Source organism: Copadichromis virginalis, linkage group LG7 (genome assembly GCF_057382275.1).
Source record: "Copadichromis virginalis isolate Kocher_CV1m ecotype Utaka linkage group LG7, C_Virginalis_male_GT1.1, whole genome shotgun sequence".
Taxonomy (NCBI): Eukaryota; Metazoa; Chordata; class Actinopteri; order Cichliformes; family Cichlidae; genus Copadichromis; species Copadichromis virginalis.
The window spans coordinates 67,451,336-67,469,304 of record NC_140624.1 but is presented as its reverse complement, the minus strand read 5'-3'; the positions used below and the strand labels follow the sequence as shown (position 1 = coordinate 67,469,304).

At 44.2% G+C, this 17,969-nt stretch overlaps 1 protein-coding gene across 3 annotated transcripts in view; it reads right to left on the bottom strand.

Moving 5' to 3' along the window:
* Window positions 1–17,969, bottom strand: part of cmip (c-Maf inducing protein) — a 45,586-nt gene that overhangs the window by 9,835 nt on the left and 17,782 nt on the right. For all 3 annotated transcript variants that reach the window (XM_085464898.1, XM_085464897.1, XM_085464899.1), the window contains 10 exons: window positions 13,111–13,236; window positions 9,856–9,906; window positions 8,524–8,685; window positions 8,343–8,384; window positions 7,911–7,973; window positions 7,725–7,805; window positions 7,066–7,169; window positions 4,285–4,389; window positions 2,822–3,277; window positions 2,661–2,726 (listed from right to left, as the gene is read on the bottom strand). In XM_085464898.1, the coding sequence (XP_085321024.1) occupies window positions 2,661–2,726; window positions 2,822–3,277; window positions 4,285–4,389; window positions 7,066–7,169; window positions 7,725–7,805; window positions 7,911–7,973; window positions 8,343–8,384; window positions 8,524–8,685; window positions 9,856–9,906; window positions 13,111–13,236 (1,256 nt within the window). The remainder of the gene's footprint in view (window positions 1–2,660; window positions 2,727–2,821; window positions 3,278–4,284; window positions 4,390–7,065; window positions 7,170–7,724; window positions 7,806–7,910; window positions 7,974–8,342; window positions 8,385–8,523; window positions 8,686–9,855; window positions 9,907–13,110; window positions 13,237–17,969) is intronic.

Sequence of the window (17,969 nt, the reverse complement as noted above, 5' to 3'; positions counted from 1 at the left end):
TAACGGGTCTTAAAATTAGGAAAGTACATCCAAGAAAACCTGACATGTTACACTGTGCCAGCATGTATTAAACAAAATCTAATTCAAATGCTTTAGTAATGTAGTAATGTAATCATTTTCTGCAATGTAGCTTTGCAAGCCTGAGCTATGCTGCCATGTTCTTCAGAGAGAAGAGGCGTTCTCCTGCAGGCCTTCCAAAGAAGCCCGACTTATTCAATTAACTGTATTTTAACCTTTTATCTAAGCCTTTGAAGATTGCCTTGGATTTTTTGTCATGAATCTTTCTCACTGTACAACAATGGATTACAGATTGTTTGGAAACGGCCTTATAACCTTTCTGAGATTGATGCACAGCAACTGTTGCTCCTCTAAGATGATGTCTTTCTTCCTTGGCGTTACGTTAACACACACCTGACTGCTCCAGAACTGCAAACTGCCGATGCCTCTGCTTTAATGGAGCCTTAATCAAGTGCATCTGATGTCCTGATACATAAATCCTTACAACTGACAGTCTTTTCTTATAGCCATGACTATAATTAGCTGGTGCACAATAACATGGAATGCACCGAAAGCTCGTGTTTACATATTTGTTAGTTTTTACAGCATAAAACATCCAGTTTCCACCTTATTCAACAGATTTCACAGAGAATGTTTCGTTCTCATCTAAGTCATGTCTGTGACTGCCAGACTGCCACAAACATTCACTTGGCTCAAGGATGAACGATTAGATCTTGGCGGTCAAAGATAAAGGTTGCTGTGACCTCACAAAACATGTTTTGGCTAGCAGTAAAGAATTTCGATGCTGGTCACTGAAAAGTGTCGAGTGGAAAGAAGCGTCACCGGTTAACCAAACAGCTTCCGTTGCTTCGTTTGTCTATCACAGAAGCTTTGGCTGGCAGACCGCGGTGTTTCCAGACGTTTTGAAACGGTGGGAGCACGACTGAAAACACAGCAAGAAGATCCCACAGTGAAGCAGTTCAAATATCATTTAAAAGTATTATTTAAAAAGACTTCATATAGCTATTAAAAAACCCTCTTTGTTCGTGGCATTATTCATGTAGTATGGGATGATAATTATGGAATCATTAACGTGTGAATAACAACTTGTCATGTGTTAATTAGTCCTCTGCATGCATATGCTTCTCACTTTGTACGAGATGACTCACTCTGTCCAAAGCTAAAGGGTTCTGGGGAATATTGTTGCTTTTCCTAATGACGCCTGAAGACATCAGCCAGGTAACAGTGGCGCAGGTGGGTTCCCCAGTTAACGAAACAACAAGTTGTTGTCTAGTTGCCATTAATGAAGCTCGGGATCAGGCAGCCAATTACAAAGACAGCTCTGGGCTACTTATGCCTAACAACAGCGGGCTCGCTGGGGGTAGGAATCCGCCCCCCACCCTAGTCTGCGATCCTTTGGGAAGCACGGTAATGTACCTCACCACGTCAGCAGTGACACCCCCACGGGTCCTCATCAGAAATATGTGCACACCCTGAGAGACAGCGACAGCGCGTCTGTGGGGACTGGCTTGTTTTTGGAACCAGGCTCAAGTGGCCACAACAGGAACTGCAGTTTTTGTTGGGCTTCCGCACAGCTTCACTGTTCAGCCCCAGAGGCACACGTTTGGTTTTAATTGACGTTCCCACAGCAGGAACCCCAAATTCTCTGCTGTTTGGAGCAGTCCCCAGTGCTCTGTGTAGTGCAGCGGTCCCCAACCCCCGGGCCACTGCCCGGGCCGGTCTATGAGTCGTTTGGTACCGGGCCGCGAGAGTTGAGGCTCCGGTGTGAAATTGATGGTTTTCAGCGTTTTTATCGTTAACTCGCTTTGCCTGGCTCTTTCCCCTGTTGTAGCTGCGCGTCTTATTTTGAAAGAAATATTTACGCGTTACCATAGCGACCAGAGAGGAGGATGTTACTCTGAATGTCGTTGGCGCATTTTCAGGAGGACGCTGCTAATAAAGTTACACAATTACACAGTGAATTCACTTTTATTATTATATTTACAAAATCCCACAGTTTGTCTCGGTCGTATCGTTTTATTTTGTTGTATTTATCCGTGGCACAAATAAGGTTGGGGACCGCAGGTTCAGTGGCCTCAATGAACACAAGGTGCTTTTTGGTCTTTCATCATTAATAACATAAATGATATTATCCAGCATTCTAACTCATACAATACTTTTTGATAGTTCGACACATTTTTAATAAGAAAAAGACGTTTTTTGGAGATTTTTCTCCAAATCCGAGTTCTGTCCTTTTTTTCTTGGTCATTCAGATTAAGATGAATGAGTGAGTAAATGTGAATATGTGAAAACAGAGGAAAAATGAATGCTCTGGTACGAAAAGGTTTGGTGTCTGAAGGCAAAGTGATGGTGGGTGTTTTCATCAAACTGGATACTAAAGTTGCTTTAATCTGCTGAAATGTGGAAGTGTAGTCTTCACTGTCTACGCTGTCTTAATTCCACACATAAAAGAAGTTAAATTCCTTTTTATTAGTCTGTCATTTAGCCCCACTCAGCTAATATGTGTCTGTGTGTTTATGAATGGAGCCTGCTCAAGCCATTGGGTGACATCATGGTGGATTTATCTGGTTTTTTTAAATTTGCATATCCTATTATATTTGCAGCGTGCAACATATGCTACATTATCTATGATGAACACTCACTCTTTAGGGAAGGGGATGGGCTGCAGCAGGCTGGCCAGAGCAGGTCTCCAGTCGTCATAGTCTGACCTACAGTCACAAAGCAAGAACACAGAGTCAGTGTCACCCTGTCAACCCGGAGAAAAATGGTTTTGGCGTGCTACAGCACTGACGCATTAACTCACAGCATCTTGAGGATGAGAGCGAAGCAGCCCAGCACTCGGTCAGCCTGCGCCGGCAGCTGGATGGAGAGCGTGTTGACGGCCGGGCTGACCAGCAGACAGTCGATAAGGTTGGGTTCGCTGTCGCCCCTCGTCGGCCCGCCCTTCCGCTTGGTGTTTGCCGAATTGTTGTTCCGCTCTAGCTCCACCAGGATCTCGCTGGAGTTGACGACGGAGGGAGGAGGAGAGAGCGGCAGGGAGGACGTCGGAGAGGAGATGGGGATGGTTGGAGCCACGGGGTTAGTGGGGGCTGGGGGAGGTGGCTGAGGAGGACTGGGGGTGGTAGAGAGCGGTAGGATGGTGGCAGGAGGTGGCGTTGGGGGTTCGGGCCGCAGCAGGCGTAGCGGCATCGGGGGTTTGCGGTCGTTCTGCTGTTGACAGCCGTTTCGGATTTCCTTCAGGCTGGGGGAGTTGTCCCGACTGCAACGAGCAAGAGAGGAAAACATCGGTCATGCTGGAGAGCGTGCATGAAAAAGCGTAAGCGCAGATGAGAGACGCAGGTGAGGTGCAGCTGGAGGCAGAAGCGATGTTTCCTGGAGTGACAGCTCCTTCGTGGGTTAGTGCTTTGGAAAAAGTGGCTCCTCTCTGGGGTGAACAGCGCTAAAGGGATGGTGATAATGAGCTGAGAGGGCCCGTCAAACCACCAAAGAGTCCAGATGGGAAACACCAGAAAGACACATTTCAAAAAAATTGTTCTAAAATAAATAAAAACCAAGTCCAAAATGCTGATGTTGAATGTTAAATCCACACACCAATGGCTGATGCCACAGCATCCACAAGCACTGAGCTGCATTTAATAAGAAGCAAAACTGGAAACTGTGAATAGTCCTGCAAGAACCCAACAAACCTCAGGTTATTCTTCTTAATAAACATAATCAGCTTATGTATTTAATTACTTTCCATTTATTCTTTTGTATATAATTGCTCATGTATTTCTGTGGCACTCTGGAACATTGCAGATTAGTTTAGGGCTATAAATGGCATAATGTGGTCTGATGATCGAAACAGTTACCGTCTGCTTTCCTGGTAACATCTGCAAATTGGTGTTTGTATCGTTTCCTTCATATTAGTCCTACAAGATGTGGGAAATTACCAGTCATGTGTTTGTCTAATCAATGACAACGTGAAGGCAAACAACAGAATAACCCGTCTGCTGGAACAGCAGCAAAAAGGAGCCTTAGAAGCAATGGTGTAAATACTCTCGATGAATGCTGTGCAGTGAGCTTTCTCTAGTATAAAAAGTGCAAAATGAAAACTCTGAGATGATGCAACAACAAGCGTACAGGCTGAGTGAGAGTTGGAAAGAAGAGAAGGACGAATGTGAAGGTGGTAAGACGAGTAAGCGTTTATTAAATGAGTTCAGGGAAAAGACAAGAAGCAGAAGAAGAAGCAGATACTGTTTGCGTGTGGATATGGGCGTGACTGACCTGTTGATGAACTCCTCATAACAGGAATAAATGGCAGCCAGACACACTGCCACCAGGTTTGGCAGGACACGTGGGTGAGGGCACTGGCCTGTGGGCCCGTGCATGCTGCAAAGCAAACGTGCAGGTCAGAGGACGACTTGCAACTTATCTAAATCCAGTGTGAGTCTAACGATACTCGTCCTCTAAGCTGATGCTAGAGGACTACAGGGAGTGCAGAATTATTAGGCAAGTTGTATTTTTAAGGAATAATTTTATTATTGAACAACAACCATGTTCTCAATGAACCCAAAAAACTCATTAATATCAAAGCTGAATGTTTGTGGAAGTAGTTTTTAGTTTGTTTTTAGTTTGAGCTATTTTAGGGGGATATCTGTGTGTGCAGGTGACTATTACTGTGCATAATTATTAGGCAACTTAACAAAAAACAAATATATACCCATTTCAATTATTTCTTTTTACCAGTGAAACCAATATAACATCTCCACATTCACAAATATACATTTCTGACATTCAAAAACAAAACAAAAACAAATCAGCGACCAATATAGCCACCTTTCTTTGCAAGGACACTCAAAAGCCTGCCATCCATGGATCCTGTCAGTGTTTTGATCTGTTCACCATCAACATTGCGTGCAGCAGCAACCACAGCCTCCCAGACACTGTTCAGAGAGGTGTACTGTTTTCCCTCCTTGTAAATCTCACATTTGATGATGGACCACAGGTTCTCAATGGGGTTCAGATCAGGTGAACAAGGAGGCCATGTCATTAGTTTTCTTCTTTTATACCCTTTCTTGCAGCCACGCTGTGGAGTACTTGGACGCGTGTGATGGAGCATTGTCCTGCATGAAAATCATGTTTTTCTTGAAGGATGCAGACTTCTTCCTGTACCACTGCTTGAAGAAGGTGTCTTCCAGAAACTGGCAGTAGGACTGGGAGTTGAGCTTGACTCCATCCTCAACCCGAAAAGGCCCCACAAGCTCATCTTTGATGATACCAGCCCAAACCAGTACTCCACCTCCACCTTGCTGGCGTCTGAGTGGGACTGGAGCTCTCTGCCCTTTACCAATCCAGCCACGGGCCCATCCATCTGGCCCATCAAGACTCACTCTCATTTCATCAGTCCATAAAACCTTAGAAAAACCAGTCTTGAGATATTTCTTGGCCCAGTCTTGACGTTTCAGCTTGTGCGTCTTGTTCAGTGGTGGTCGTCTTTCAGCCTTTCTTACCTTGGCCATGTCTCTGAGTATTGCACACCTTGTGCTTTTGGGCACTCCAGTGATGTTGCAGCTCTGAAATATGGCCAAACTGGTGGCAAGTGGCATCTTGGCAGCTGCACGCTTGACGTTTCTCAGTTCATGGGCAGTTATTTTGCGCCTTGGTTTTTCCACACACTTCTTGCGACCCTGTTGACTATTTTGAATGAAACGCTTGATTGTTCGATGATCACGCTTCAGAAGCTTTGCAATTTTGAGACTGCTGCATCCCTCTGCAAGATATCTCACTATTTCTGACTTTTCTGAGCCTGTCAAGTCCTTCTTTTGACCCATTTTGCCAAAGGAAAGGACGTTGCCTAATAATTATGCACACCTGATATAGGGTGTTGATGTCATTAGACCACACCCCTTCTCATTACAGAGATGCACATCACCTAATATGCTTAATTGGTAGTAGGCTTTCGAGCCTATACAGCTTGGAGTAAGACAACATGCATGAAGAGGATGATGTGGACAAAATACTCATTTGCCTAATAATTCTGCACTCCCTGTACATGGTAACTGTGTACGAGCTTTCTGGGGGTACAGCCTCACCTGCACTTAAACAAAACACTGTATACTTGAATTCTTTAGGAATGCCAGTCACTAGTGACCTGTAAAGGATAGCTAGGAATGCTAGTGATTCTACTATGAGTGTAGCGGGCTACACCTGTCACGCTGGAGATGATAAGGACAAGACAATGACGGTGTTAGCTCAGAAATGCTACCGATTTGGCTCAAAATACTAGTCGGCAGTTCCAGGAAGTGTAGAGGTTGGTAAAAGTGAGTGGCTTGTCTCACGCAGTGAGGAGAAAGGTCATGCTGGCCTGTTACTTTGAACTGCTGGCCTACCGCTCTTTGGTTTTCACACAGATTCAGTTCCTCCTTGCGTACGGGAAATATCTGCAGTGTGCTGCATTTTATCCAACAGCCTTTGGCTTCAAATTATATTCACTTCCTCTTGGATTGTGAATCATTCAAATAAAAAACTAATGTGCTACTTATGTGTTATTATATTGTCTATTATGAGATTTCAAAGAGCTTGTAGAGTTGGTGCCCAGTTCCTACCACGAGGACAAGTGGACAAGAAACACACACCTCACACACACTCAGTGTCATCAAACTCGATGTTATATTATTGATAAAATAAATAATAATAAATAAATAACTGTCCAAGTGTTCAGGCAAATTACAATCTGATGGTTTGGCAACATTTTTCTCTTTTTCTTAAAACTTTCATCTCAATAAAGCTCAGCTGAACACACGGCCTCTCTCAGGCTCGCCGTAGCCTTATTTCTGGTTTCCAGTAGACTGGTCTGGCTTTGGTCTGCGCAGCATGTTTACCCAGTATTGAAGGCAATGCCCCAAAAACGTTTTTCCCCCTTTTTAAACATCCTGCCATCCTAACCGCGAGCTACAGCTGTGGCCTCCAGAGCAATTAAATCCCACCTCACTGCATCTTTAAATAGAGGCTGTAGTCTGAAGTTATTGAGTCACGGATTACAGATTTATAGCAGCACATGCTCACCTGTGAATAAACTTCTTGACCACCTCCATTCCACCGTTGAGCTCATTAAGAGCCAGGATGTACTCCTGAGTGAAGAGACGCAGACGAGGGCACTTCCCGAAATCCTGTCAGCAACAGCCAAAAGCAGAGTTAGGAATATATCATCCAAAATACAAAATTGAATGATGAATAAAGGATATGCAGAAATAAAAACTTTTCTTATTCTCATTAGCTACTGCATACACGTTTATTAAAGACAACTAGAATTTAGGTTTCTCTATGAGAGCCACTGACAGATGAGACTCACACTGATTACATCTCTCGTGCTCTTTCTACTTAATCACCATTTCTATCTATTAAGTTGCTGCTCATGAACCAAGGGCTTGTACAGGACTTTATGGACACTTGTGGGAACTTTACATGGCAATTCATTCATTCATGCTTTTTAAATTCTCACAGAACTGAAGACAGCAGACGGATTTAAACTCTCTCATTGAGCAAAATGCGCGTCGTCATGGGCTACGTGGAACCAGTAAAGATTTTTACAGCAGATCTATCGTTGCTGGGAATCACTGGTCTTGCAAAATCTTCTGCTTCCTAAAAAATTACTTTAAGAATTCTAAAATAAGAAGAAGATAAAAACGGTGCAGAAAAGCGGTACTGGACTCAGCCGATCTCACCATGTTGTGTTTGAGGATTCTCTGAACCACAGGAGTGAACACTTCGATCACAACGCTCGACCGCGGTCGCTCCCGACAGTGCTGCAACACACGAGATCGACGGGCGTCAACAAGGAAGCGCTTTTAATTATTTGCAATATTTACGACAGAAGAAACGTGTTCAGCATCCGATGCACAAGAGCTCACCTTACAGAAGAACTCGCACAAATCAGGTGGAGGGTGGTTGTTTTCCAGAAGAGGAGCGATGGCCTGCACAAACACACATGTACACACACAAACGCACACATACAGGTGACTATTTCCATATCATATCTCTTATTTACACAGGCCCAGAGCCAGCATGCTGTCAGGTGAAGGAGCTGTGTGAAAACAGGCCACAGGTGAGCTACACAAACATTGCAATTTCCCTAAGCATCAAGCTCCCCCTGCTCTGCCCAGTTACCACCGCGTGGGTATCGACCGCCACGGTCGAAAACACACAAATAAAAAAAATCTAGCATAAAGAGAGACACGGGGACAATCTATATTCTTCAGTCTAACGAGCAAAGCAACTGAAGCTTGTTAACGATTAATAAACTTGTTAAATATCAGTTTAGTGCACAGTGACAGCAAACTTACCACGATGATGTTTTCATGATCCTGAGGACTGAGGTTTGAGTTCTGCAAAGGAAAAAATCAAAAATAAGGAAGAACTAATTATGAGTACGGAGTTAACAATACGTCTAACGATGGAAGCTCTCCACCTTAAAGGAAACGACATCATCACAGCAATGTCACGCAACACGAGTGAGTGTGCTACCTCAGCCAGCAGGGTGGAGATGATGTGCAGTGGAGCTTGGTGGATGGATTCATCCTGCAGCGGTGAGGTCAGAGCCATGTCCACCAGCGCTCTGATCTCCTTTAGCGCCACGTCCCAGCGACTCGGGTTGTTTAGGACCTTGCGATACTTGTAGATCTTTTTCTGCAGGAGAAACGATGCGATGAACAGCTGAGCACCGGCCCAAAGGCCGCAGGACTGCACATGACACATCAGGGTGCTGCGTTTGTGTCTGTTTGCACAGGTATTTGCCTTTGGAGGGCCCAGGAAAACTGCTTGTGTACAATGCTCCAACAAAGAAAAAACAGCCACATAGCTCGATGATGTAGCTGAGTGACAGCTGAGTTTAGCACAGACAACAGAGCAGCGAATGCTTTTTATCGTTTTTAATGTTCAGTTTAACTTCAGCTTTTTCTACATTTGAACTTCGCTCTTCTGCAACTTATTGACCCACTAAAGCACAAGCGACACCAACCCACAGATGGTTGTTTGTGCCACTGTTGGTGACAACAAACAGCTACTACATGTTGGCGAAGGTGCGCGAGGCTGTCCGCAGGCAAATACTTATGCAAATGGATACAAATCCAAGACCGTAAATCCACCTTTAGACAAAAGGAACCGCAAAGATATGCAAAGAAAGAAAAAAAACTAAGCTCACACACAAAAAATACACAGAAAGAAAACAACTGTGGAAAGACACAGACCGCAAAGAGAGACAGAACAGCTACAAAGAGACAAAAAGTTCCTCATAGTTGGATGGAGCCAAGAAAAAAAGGAAAAAATGTACAAAACACCTAAAAAAAAGCCAAATAAACGTATGACAATGATAAGCAAAGCAGACACAAATCATTAGGAAATAATATAAAAGTGGTTTTTGTCTCGTTGGTCCTCCTTTGTCACAGTTTCCTCCGTGTTTGTGTTGGACTTTTATTTTAAAGGTGTCCCAGGAAACGTGTGTGTCACACACTAACCTGAAACATTTGTACAGTGCAGAAGTCATTGCAAGTACTAAGGCATACTTCCTTGTACAGCTTTATTTAGCTCTGTGAGCACAGCATGGATTCAGACCTGACAGGTTTAGAGGTCTGGTCCTCATAAAGGTCCATGAAGTGCTATAAAATGCTGTGTGGGGTTGGGGAAAGGTGTGCAATAATAAACATCCATTTCTGATGTTTTGAGATGATAATTCTGCAGTAAATGTCACCGTGTGTGGTAATCTTTACAAAGTGGAGGACAGGGTGAAGGCTGCAGCTTTAATGAGGCTGAAGAAATGATTGAATTCATAGTTAAAGAAAGAAAAAACAGTGACCTTACCTTCCACTGCAGGGAGTGAAACCACTGGTCCCTCAAGTAGCTGTTTGCAGCCTGCAGCAACACACACACACACACACACACACACACACACACACACACACACACACACACACACACACACACACACACACACACACACACACACACACACACACACACACACACACACACACACACACACACAAATGTCAAATGATTTCGAGTATATCCTGAGACAAACTTTTGCTGCTGTGCAAAAAGTCACAAGTTCACCTTTTAGCCAGCATTAAATGACCAGATCTACAGTTTTATTAAAGACTCCTGCGCTGTGAAGAAGAGAAACAGATTTAATGCACCCATGAAAGCAAACCTGATGGTCAGAGAGCTGCTAAACAATATCAAAAACTTGCAGTGCTGCAACTGTCAGATGCACAGTTAATAATAACAACCACTCTGTGCATCTGCCAAGAAATCTCTAAGTAATCAAAGTAATTGTAATCTTAGTAATCTAGTCTAATTTAAAGTCTTTTAACTAGAATAAAAATGTAATAACTGGACATGTCGGACTTCCTGATAAAGTTGATGGCGTCCACAGTGAGACCGTTCCACTCGTGTCTTTAGAAACAGAGCCGTGGCTTCAAATCGCAAATATTTTGCTTGGTGATATCGTCTCAGTGGAAGGACACCAAATATGGATGTTTTATTAAATAAATTAAAATACTCTCATCTCCTGCACCCCCATCGTGACACATCGCACAAACTCACATTAAACCAGCTCAACTGACAAACCTCCAACAAATACGACACAAAGAATCGTCGCCTAAGCTGTCATCCCTGATGGTCATTAATTGCTGTATTATCAGAAACTGATTGCATGTTATTTCCAACCCTATTCCATCGCAGTCCGATATCACAGATTGATATATTGACTCTGTCTTATGGCAACACTTATGGCAGGTTTTAGCAACAGTGTTGACAGCCTGACAATCTCATTTAACAGGAAATACATAACTGCAGTGAGATAACTTTATCTTATTGGATAAAATAGATATTGACAAAAAAGTCAAAGGAAAAAAAGGTGATAAATACTCAGGATATCACGAAACGTTGAAACGCCGCCGTGCTTGCAGCAGCTTAACGTGAACGCGGATGAGCTCCGGCGTTGGATTCAGAAAGAGTTCAAACCTTTTTTAGGTATTCGACTTACACAATGTGCCGACCCAACCCATGAGCGACTGTTACGACATTATTACTTCAAACTACTTTGTTAATTTGCGCAGCGCTATCATGCTGTGTGCTACACAAACTGCCTTTGTGGTTGTTCCTGGTACAGTACGTACCAGGAACAACCACAACCACATACAACCGTGTGTGCGGTTGTATGTTTAGACAAACATACAACCGCACACACAACCAGAAATCAAAAAGATCACGCACAGAAACACTGCATGCAGTGCAACATGACCACAAAGAGATGCTAAACAACAGTTTCTGTGCAGTGAAACAGCTAGGCTTTCAGTTTGTTGATTTTGTATTAAAAGCAGATGTTGGGGCAAGTCAAGTATTAGAGTACTTAAATATAGTAAAGTACAGTACAATTACAGCCTTTGGTGCTCATGAGTACCTGCCTGCTTCAGCTTAACCTACAATATAGCGTCAGGTTGGGGTTTCTAGTCATCAACTTGACCTTCAAATCTACCATCCATCCACTAAACACTAAATGCACGTCAGTGTTCTTTACATAGCTGAAGATTTATTCCAGGTTTGCCAGCGTTCCACGACCAGCAAAGCTTCAAAGTGGGAGCATCGGGCGGTGGTCCAAAGAAGGCCAGCAGGCACAAGCAAACACAGCTGAAGAGGCTGACATTCACTGTTGACCCCCAGCACCAATCATAGGCCGAGCTGTGTATCCAAGGTAATTGGGCTAATGGGTAACGGTACTAAATGTGCCCCCTGAGCGGCTCTGGTTAATGCTGAAATGAAATTTTCTCAGAGTTCAGCAGGTACATGGAGCAACAGGCCAAAGACAGGACCTTGTGTTGTCCCAAGCCAAAGCAGACAGACAAGCTTTAATAAGTTAAAGATCGAGGTAAATTCAGACTGCGTAAAACCGTAAAAATACTCATTTAACAATGCTACAAACAAAACAGCATTTACACAATTATCTGCAATTATTTAACCTTTTGTCACATTCCAGCTGTTCATAGAAATACTTGCTAATAATGAAACTAAATAAATGAAAATCAATGTGACGGGCGCAAACAGAGTGATGCTATTCCAGCTTTAAACATGGCCGCCTAATAAGAAGAAGGATCAATGACCTGATGATAATTTTTACCGTTCTGTTGTGTAACAACAACAGTGACCAGAGCACAGAGCAGAGAGTCTTGATCCAATTATCCACTGGACGCCACATAAGCCACCTCTAAATGTGGCTGCTGCCCACAGAGGTGTCGGCTCCCAGGTTTGTTCCACTGTAGCTGGTCTGGAGTCACCGGTGTCGCTTTGTAGTCATTTAGTGAAGTAAGCGTTGTATTGATGTACAACTGTGATCAAGTTTAAACTTAACCTTTAAATAAGGATCTGTAGTAGGATAGGGCAGATCAGATTTGACAAGCTGACGCAACCAGATGTGGAAAGTGTGTTTTGACCGTGAGTTCCTGGAATGTGCAAATCAACCACAATGTTTTGATCTAGTTTCAGAAACTGTCTAGTTACAGATACGCTCCGAAGGAGACAAAGAGTTACGTTTTCATGAGACTTCAGCTGCACGGAGGACTTTGCTCTTAGTAATTTACTAATTGTGCTGAACACAAGAGGTTAAAATTATTAGAGCAACAATCAGTGCAACACTGAAAACATCCACTAACCTCTCTGGACAGCATTAACATTTGTGAGAACAGTTTTCTACATTTTCATTCTGTTGTCTTTGTTTTTAAAGTATTTATAAAGTTTGCAGCGCTTTTGCTGTTTGAAACCTATTTAAATATACACTCTGTACGTTTTTAAGACATGTCAGGTCGGTAACTTGTTGTTAAGTCTGGTTAAATGTTTAGTTAGAAATATGAAGTGTATATCTACATGCTGACAACATCAACCTTGTTTCCAAATGTTAAGTCTTTTTCTCACTCTTTGACCAACAAATCGTTCGGCCGACCTCGAAGCCCTCGGTGTGACGGATCGTTAACACGACCCTGCTCACAGCTCACACATGCTACCAAAAACATAACCTCCCTGGCGGAGGCGAAAATAGTCGTAATAATGATAATGAATTACCTGCAGCAGGACGGTGCCACCAGGGAAGCTGAGCTGCACGCAGTACTTTGGGGCATTGTCCCAAGAGAGGAGCTGCAGGTCCTCTATGGAGCTGTAGGGCAATGATGTCTCCATGTAACCGGTGGGCTGGGGAGGAGAGAGGGAAAGAGCAAGAGGATATTAGTCTGCCACTGTCTAACATTTACAGTACATATTGTATATTTAAACAAAGCAGGAGGAGAAAAAGGCATTTATTTTTTACTGGCAGTCAGCTGGAAAGACAAAAAGAAACATATCCCAGGCTAACCTGCCCTGGGTAAACACGAGGCCAAACAAAACCTCCAAATACAGCCGAGTGGTAAATGCTGTGAAAACAGTACACAGAGTAATCTTTATCAGCTGTGGTGACATTTGATTTAGTTCCAAGTAAACATTCACCGAATGCAAGAGCAAAGTGGAAAATCAATTTAGCAAAAGCCATTAATCACGCAAATACACAAACATCAGCCAGAAAGACACGACGGCGGAGCTTTAACTCAACGCGCATGCAGGAAAAGGCCCTTTGGTGCGATGGCAGAGCTCTGATCGCAGTCTCATCGCAGTGCACACGAGTAACACGCCACAACCCGTTTGCTAGTCTCAAAATGATTACAGAAATGCTGACAAATGACCACAAGTTTCCGGACTCAGGAACAGAAGAGTCTTCAGAGAAAGGGAGGCGGGGGAAGCCAAGCAGATAAAAATAACGAGGCTGAGAGAAAGCCACAAGGAAACCGAGCCTGTATATCTTCTAACCCGCAGGAGGAGCTTGAAGAGAAATGTTTAATGCCACTCTAAAATAAGACGAGTGTCGGCCAGCGCTGCAGAAACAGCAGCAAATGAATCATCAGCTGATTTCCCAGACGCCGGCGTCACTGCGTGATTTTCGACCAATTATTGTCGATGGCAAGATTAACTGTATATCCACACAAATGGCCCGAGTGGACGTCATCTGTAGTGGCTTTCTCTGCATAGCTCTGCTGGAATTATCGTCCTTATTTTGCTTTTCATTTTTCTGAGGCCATTTCCCTTCAGAAACTTTGGAAAACACAGAGTGGAGAGGCAACATTTTCTCTCAGGGCGGCAGAGCGAGTGTGAAAAGTTTCACTGGGAGCAACTTCGTCACACACACAGGACGTCCCGCTCTGAAAGCCATTTCTGTAATCTGTGAAACTGTACAGATTGAGTTTTTATGCCAGTGGTTAAACACAGATAACACATTACAACTTCCATTTTGGCTTTCTCGCGGTGACTTGATTGCAAAACACCGGGTTTGCAAAAACGTCATGAAGTTTGGCATCTAAAGAGAGAAGTGACTAAAGTGTGGTAGCTGACCTGCTTTATTTGGCGTGTTGCTGACTGAGAATGAAACTGGGAAAGAACCACAGCTGATCTGCTCCGTCAGACGTAGGTTTAATAATGCAGTAACCAGGTCTATGTATCAGTAGTAACAATGTAAATATAGTAGCACACATGTAGCTGCCCACCTGACTGAGACGGGCTAAAGTTAAGGACACCCCCTCCTTTTTTGCCTGTTTATTGTATTAATAACATAAAAGTGCAGGCGGGCAGATACAGGAAGCTTAACTCGAGCCACCTTTTCTTCTTTTAAAGCACAAATAATGCAGCAGTTAAACTATTCAACCATAACTGAGAAACGCCACATAAACAGACATCGTTGGTGGGCAGCAGAAGCATTATTCATTTCATTTCAGCGCTCACTGGAAGAGTAAATCTACACGTTTCAGTTCAGGCCTCTGCGAGCGCCACATCTGCCCCTCAGATAATGTTTCTGATGAAATCCCAGGAAAATCTGCTCTTATCTGATTACAATAACACATGCTTTGGTATCAGTGTGCTCGTAACAACTTGTGACAAAGAAGCCTTTTCTGGATGTCATCAACCTCCCTGTAGTCATCTTTAGGCCTTTTTTTGTCATCCTTTGATTTTCAGGTGAATTTGAACCATACGCCCAGGCCACTGTGAGACCTCCCATGATGCTCTGAGCGCTTTCAATCTGCCCCTCGTTCTTTTACAAAGCACTACTGCGTGCCGTCGTCTGGCTCCTCTGTTCTCTTTCCTGCTTTGGTTCCAGTACAGGATCTTCCCGCCTGTTCATTTGGGTTCTGTCTCCAGTTGAAGTCTTTAAAGCACCTAAGGACGAGCGCTGCAGTGAACAGGCACAGTCTAAATAAAACGGACTGAATGAGCTGAACATGTGTAGCTTTGTGGCGTTTGCCTTTGCAGCTGTGTTTTCACTCTTTCTGTACGTGGGGCCTCTCGCTCTCTTTTTTTAGTGTTCCAGAGACATTTGTTAACAGTGACTTTAAAAGTATACAAGGCCCATCCTTCCATGACTCCACTGCATCTTCTTCCCTGCGTGTGCTTCCACACAGATAAACAGCACGTCTGCAGCTCCAGTAAACACAAACACATCTGAGCAGCTACACGAGAGCAGCAGCAGCAGACGCCTGGCGTCCCTCTGCAGCCCGCTCGGGCAGACAGGTGGTTCTCGTCCATCTCTCTCTATAGAGCAAACAAACAGCTCCGCCAACCCCACCCTCGGTGAAGAACGTACATGCTATTCCTTTATTTACACCTCCCTCCACGACCGATGGGTGAGCTGGCTTCTCGGTGTAACCCCGCCTCCCCACACACAGGATACCTGTTGTGCGCCTGCACCCGTGCGGGATTTTCATTACAGACGACGTCCACGGCAAATATTGATTCTGGGCAAGATGTCTCATTTCCTCGGAAGAGTAAACCTCAGCCCCTGCCTCTGTCCATCCCTCCGCCTCTCCGTCTGCATGTCTCAAAGCTGCCAAATAGTGTTTGCGGTGGTTTTTTGCACGCACATGACACACTAACAAGATGAACTGCAACATTAAGAGGAGAATATGAAGCCGGGAGCTAAAGGAGACGATAAATGCATTTCTGAATAGGCAGAGGGAGAGCAGAACGGAGACAAACAGAGGAGACTTCAATTTTCTGATAACCGGCCGAGGTTACCATAGATACTCCTTCCTGCACAAGAGCGAGCACTGATTGCCTCTCTCTACCCTTTCCTCTCCCTCTCCTCCTCTTTCAGTCCTCCTCTTTCTTTTTTACATCTTATTCCCAAACCTCTCCTTTTCTTTTTTTTGGCTTATTCTGTCTCTTTCTGTTGTGCTTCTCATCACGGAGAAGGGCTGGAGGAGGCTACGGCTCCTCATCTCCTCTCCGCTCTGCTGCGTTGCTATAGAAACAAGAGGATGGAGATGTATGTTATGTTTTTTTGTTTCCAGGGAGAAGCAGACAGCGAGCAGTGATGGAAGGAGAACGGAGGAAATAAGACACAAAGAAAGAGACCGTGACGCATGAACTATATTTTACAGTAAAACGTTCGGCTCATCTGTGCTGATCACCTCTGCATCACTGGCAGGATTATGGACAGATTTCCATTCAAAACCACCAAAATGTAAATCAGTAGACTTTAAACACCATTTGTAGCGATGCGCCCGTTTATTGGCTGACCATTGGTATCTGCTTTTGTCTTGTTTACAGCCATCAACAAATAAGTAAACAAGATGACATCACCGTGGCAGCGGTCGATGTTGATCTGTTGTCTCCCATCGGTTTTGGCATCCAGTTCCTTGAGTTGGCGATGTTGAATCTGTCCTCATTTAAAAAGACTCCTGATCACGAAAAACAATTTGAACGGGAACTGGAGCAAACGGGTGTTTGGGGCCGAGAACGAGCAGAAAGGGATGTTTGAAGTGTCGCTCCAAACAAGACAAAAAGACAACAGTCGAAACCTCCCCATCAGCACTGGGAAAGGAGGTGGAGGAGAAGTTAAAACCGGGAACAAAGATCGTTTTTCTCTCCAAAGATTTTTCCAGAAAGTCTTCTGTGCCAATGTATCATCGAAAACCAGAACGATCATACTTTTGCATTTCAATCCACGACACCCGCTCGAGGTTACAAAACCAAGGCGGTGCACGACTGCGTGGCTCAAAGGAGACCAAAGTGTGGCTTGTGACGGCGGATGTGGCGTCACTTTTGCCATGTGGCACTGTTCAGGAGTGCGGCAACGTCAGGTACAAGCTCTGCTGTAACAGCTGGCTATCGGCCACATTTTTACATCCCTAAAAATGTAACGCTGTGGATATGAAATGATGCTCGCTCATGTGAAGAACCACATCTCTTTCCCACATTTCAGTAGCGAGGCGTGGGTACATGCATGCGAGTACCAGGTAAGGAGGTGCTTTGCTCTCTTATATGACGACGTCATTAAATAACACATGATCTCAGTTTCTCCTCTGCAAGTATCCGTGCCAGCTCAAGTAAAGGCTCGAGTTAGCATGGAAGCGTTGGCTTTTCTGTGCATGCAACAGTATACATAAGCACAGGGTGTGGGGCGTGCCTCCTCCTTTACCTTTCAGGTGTGGTGTGACCTTGTGTCAGCATTTGTAAACCCTGACTCAGTCCTCTACAGCCCTGACAGCTCGTCGATACACTGAGTAGAGTTTGCAAAGCGCCGCATGAAGGAGGAGTTTTCTGTTTTTTTTAAACGGCGTGAATGATGAGTCAAAGCAGGAAGCGCATCAGCAGCCAGAGAGAAAGACAAAGAAAGAGAAACCGGAGGAGGGTGACAGAGGAAGTTGCGGGCGACTCAAACAGCTGACTGAACGGGTGTGATGAGTCACCTGGCAGGTGTTTCACAGGCCAATGACAAAGGCCAGAGCACTGTAGCACATTCACCCCTGGAAGAACTATGAAAGCTAATGTGAGTCGTCAGCCTGAGCAAATTAAATCCACAACTCAACAGGATATTAATACGTAACTTTATATGTAACCATTTA